Here is a 3980-nt window from a genome sequence, read left to right as displayed (position 1 = left end):
TCTCTATTCCACTTTTCAATTTTCTTATTTCAATTTAACCAAGATCCCAAAAAAAAAACAAAAAAAGCTCTCATTGGCTGGCCCACTGCCGGCCACCTCGCGCCCCTTTGTCCAACCGTTGTTTCGTGAGCCACTCCCAGCGATTGAAACTCCTAAACTAGCCTAAAATATCCCAAATCCCTAGAACTACTAACCTAGCCCCTATTTAGGGCTAAAAATACCAAAAAAAGCTCCCTAAATACCCCAAAAAAACACCCTTTACCTTTTGGTTTCCCCAACTCTGACGATCTCCGACAAAGACCTCTATGACTCAGGTAACCTCATCTAACCCTCTTCCTTTTTTTCTTTTTTTATTGTGATAAAAGCTTGGTTGTTGTATTTTTCGAAACTAAAAATGTTTTCTTTTTTTCCTTTTCGGATGTGTTCCGAAACAAAGGCTTTTTTTATTGATTTTTTTTGAAAATAAAAAAGGTTTTTTTTCTTTTTGCTTACTATTATTCGAAACTTAAAAAAATCTTTTTTTATGTACTCGAACAGAGAGGAAAATACCTTCAAAATGTGCTTTTGACTTGTATTGCTTATAGAAAATCCGGGAACCAAAAAGATCATTGTACACTGTTTATGTTTGGGGTTTTATACCCATTACAGAAAAAGAAAAATGGTTACATTTTGCTTTCTTGTTTGTTGTTTTCTGCAGGTTGCATGGAGTGGTGGAGGTGGTGGCGGCGTGTTGAAGCAGCCATCTCCCTTGCCTGGTGCAGAGATCAACAGCAGCTAATGGGGTGATTGGGGCGGCTACAATAGGGCTAGGTTTGAGCTAGGCTCCTGTTTGGTTTTGGTTAAGCATGATTTTGAAAATAAAAGAAAAAGTCAGGTGACCTAATTTGTAGTTTACCCTAGAATAAAAGAGGAAGAAAGCCCATAGAAAAAGCCAAAAAGAGAAGCCAAGCATCTTTAATTTCAACGTGGTTATAGATTCCTGGGAGATAAACAGATTGAAAGACTGAAACTTGAAGTTTGAGTCAATGCTTTCCTTCATCCTCTTGGCTATTTTGGCTCAAGCCTCGCCCGTAAAATGTGGAAATCCTCTTCAACAAAAAATGAACATAATAATCTTGGCAGGACAAAGCAACATGGCCGGTCGTGGCGGAGTTCTTAACGACACTGCAACAGGGATCACAGCTTGGGACGGCGTAGTTCCTCCGGAGTGCCAGCCGAACCCTTCGATCTTCAGGCTGAGCGCGAACCTGACGTGGGTCGAAGCCCTTGAACCACTCCATGCTGACATTGATTACAACAAGACAAATGGGATTGGACCTGGAATGCCCTTTATCAATGCTGTGTTGGGTAAGAACCCTAAGTTTGGGGTGGTTGGATTGGTCCCTCGTGCTCAGGATTTTAAATCGCGGTCGCGGTCGTGTTTCGGTTATTTCGGATTTACCGTGATTGCTGCCGTTGCGGGCGTTATTACGGCCGTCGCGAGTAATTCGGACAGCGACGAAACCGCTATATCGTGGACGAAATCACGGTCGCGGACCCTTTTTTAAAACCCTGCTCGTGCCATTGGAGGGACTATATAAGCCAATGTCAGAAAGGGGAGCTCTTGTACAAGCAGTTGGTGAAAAGAGCTCAAGCGGCGGTGAAGAGTGGGGGAGTGTATAGGGCAATGCTTTGGTATCAAGGGGAGAGTGATACAGAAAATAAACAAGATGCTGATTTTTATAAAGGTAGATTGGAGAGATTCTTCCATGATTTACGTTCCGATCTGCAAACACCTACGCTCCCCGTATTCCAGGTACCCTTTGTTCATTGTTTCATATCTTCCATTTCATTTTTCTGGTTCAATCACCACTGCCTTTTTGCACAAATTTTAGGGAATTGGTTATTTTCCATAGTTTTCTTTTATTAAATAAACCGTAAAGGTTAAGAGTTACGATTATGAGTTTATTTCGAAAGGTGACTTTTTTAGATATCAGTTTAACTTTACCAAGCTTAGCATATTAAACTCTTATAGTAGTTGGTAAAACCCATGTGCTGTATCCAATACTTTGTATAGTTTCGTATTAGTTTTCGATTGTAGTAAGAAGGTTTGATTGGCAATTTATCTCTTAAAAATATACGTTGTTTCCGGTTAACTCTTTCATTCTAAGTATTTTTTAAAATATTACACCGTTACTTAAATCACTACAACAGTCTAACTATATTAAAAACTGTGAATAAATAAAAAAGATAGAATATTATTTAGTAATATATAACTTATTTATTTTAAGGTAAAATACACAAATGATCCCCTAATTATAGATATTGTTTTCTTGATTCCCTCAAGTATTAAAAGTTACGAAATGGTTCCTTGAGCGTAGGACATTGCTTTGTTGAGTCTCTCGACTATTGAAAGTTACAAAATGGTCACCGGACTATTCGTATGTTCTAAATTCATAATTTTTTTTTATTAAAAATTGATGGCAATTTGAGCTAAATTTTAACATGCTAATTGTGATATGATAAAATTTGATCCCAAAATCTCAAACAACTATCATATCTCAGTTAACATGTCAACGTTCAACTCATATTGTTATCATGTTTTAGCGAGATAAGATGAGTTTGGAACATATGAACTGTCTAACGACCATTTTATAACTTTTAATAGTCAAGAGACTCCATAAAGCAACGTCCTATGGTCTCGAAACCATTTGTATACTTTACCCTTTATTTTAATCATAAATCTTAAAATTTAAAACTTTAAATTTTAAAATTGAAAATCTTAAATTTAAAACTTCAACCTTTAAATAGAAAATATATCATTAAAATAAACATATTTATATAAGCTAAATTTTACATAAATTATATATCAAATAATTTTTTATTATAAACAAGTTTATCCTTAACACCTCTCCTCCGTCTGTCTCTATTATTTTCCTATTCCATCAATTGAAGTCATTGAACCAAATCAAGAGATGAAACAAAGTGAGATGACAAAATCAAGACCCTAAATCCACCTCCACCCAATACTCCATTTCGGTTATCGATATCTATATGACATTGACAAATTAAAAGAGTTAAAATTTTAAAACCCATTGACAAATCAGAAAAAAAAAACAGTTAGTTAGTAACTCATTCGCACAATTAGACAAATCTAATTCCTTTCTTTTCATCACCTAAATCATGTTGAAATCATCTAGAAATTTTCACATTGCCATATGTATGTGGAGATTAATGTAATATAATACAAGTTGACAAAAAACTATGAACTTGTTCATTTTTACAGCATTCTCGGTCAGCGTCTTGTAGTTTGTCCTTTATTTTTTTTTTCCAGCTAGGGATAAGCGGCCAAATTGCCGAGATAATGTTGTGGGGAGGTGGGGCGAATTCCCAATATAGGCCACATCCGAAATTATTTTCTCATCTTGGGTAAAATCTACAGTAACAACATAAAGACTACATGACTGCCTGGCGTCTTCAGGCCAAACTTAAAGACTCCAAGAGTGTACAGCGTATTCAGGCCAATGGATAAGACTCCAGAGTGCACGGCGTCTTCAGGCCAATGTATAAGACTCCATGAGTGCACGGCGTCTTCAGGCTATGCAGAAACAGGTAGGTTGCCTAAGACTGGGAAACATATAAGTATTAATGGCAACATTAATTGTCTATTACTAACCTGGTAGGTTGGTGGTTAAACGGGAAACATATGAGCACCATTAATATCCCGAGATAGTATAAAATGAGGTGTTTTGGTTGAAAATTGGGGATCATAACAGATGGAGGGAAGGGGAGAACAAGTAAAATTTCGAGAACAATTGAAAGAGTGAGAATCCGGGAAGAATATTAGGGAAAATTTTGAACGAAATTTCTTTCAATATTTAATATGTAAGTATTATTCGAATAAGACTTTATTTAAAGTATTCTTCAAATAAAATTTTATTTGAAGTATTATTCGAATAAAATATATCTATTTTATCTCGTATTTCTTAATATTAAAATAT

General features: G+C 35.9%; 1 protein-coding gene across 1 annotated transcript; it reads left to right on the top strand.

Annotated features, from left to right (window-relative positions):
* Window positions 1-972: 972 nt before the first annotated feature.
* On the top strand, window positions 973-3712 carry LOC120202062 (probable carbohydrate esterase At4g34215). Its single transcript, XM_039202549.1, has 5 exons — window positions 973-1411; window positions 1582-1795; window positions 3314-3408; window positions 3461-3591; window positions 3663-3712. The coding sequence occupies exons 1-5, from the start codon at window positions 1026-1028 to the stop codon at window positions 3710-3712; spliced, it is 876 nt and encodes a 291-aa protein (XP_039058480.1). The 5' UTR covers window positions 973-1025.
* Window positions 3713-3980: the final 268 nt, after the last annotated feature.

The sequence above is a fragment of the Hibiscus syriacus genome, unplaced genomic scaffold (assembly GCF_006381635.1).
Source record: "Hibiscus syriacus cultivar Baekdansim isolate YM2019G1 unplaced genomic scaffold, ASM638163v2 tig00008146_pilon, whole genome shotgun sequence".
NCBI lineage: Eukaryota > Viridiplantae > Streptophyta > Magnoliopsida > Malvales > Malvaceae > Hibiscus > Hibiscus syriacus.
Note: the sequence above shows the minus strand (reverse complement) of the source record. Positions and strands in the feature narration are given on the sequence as shown.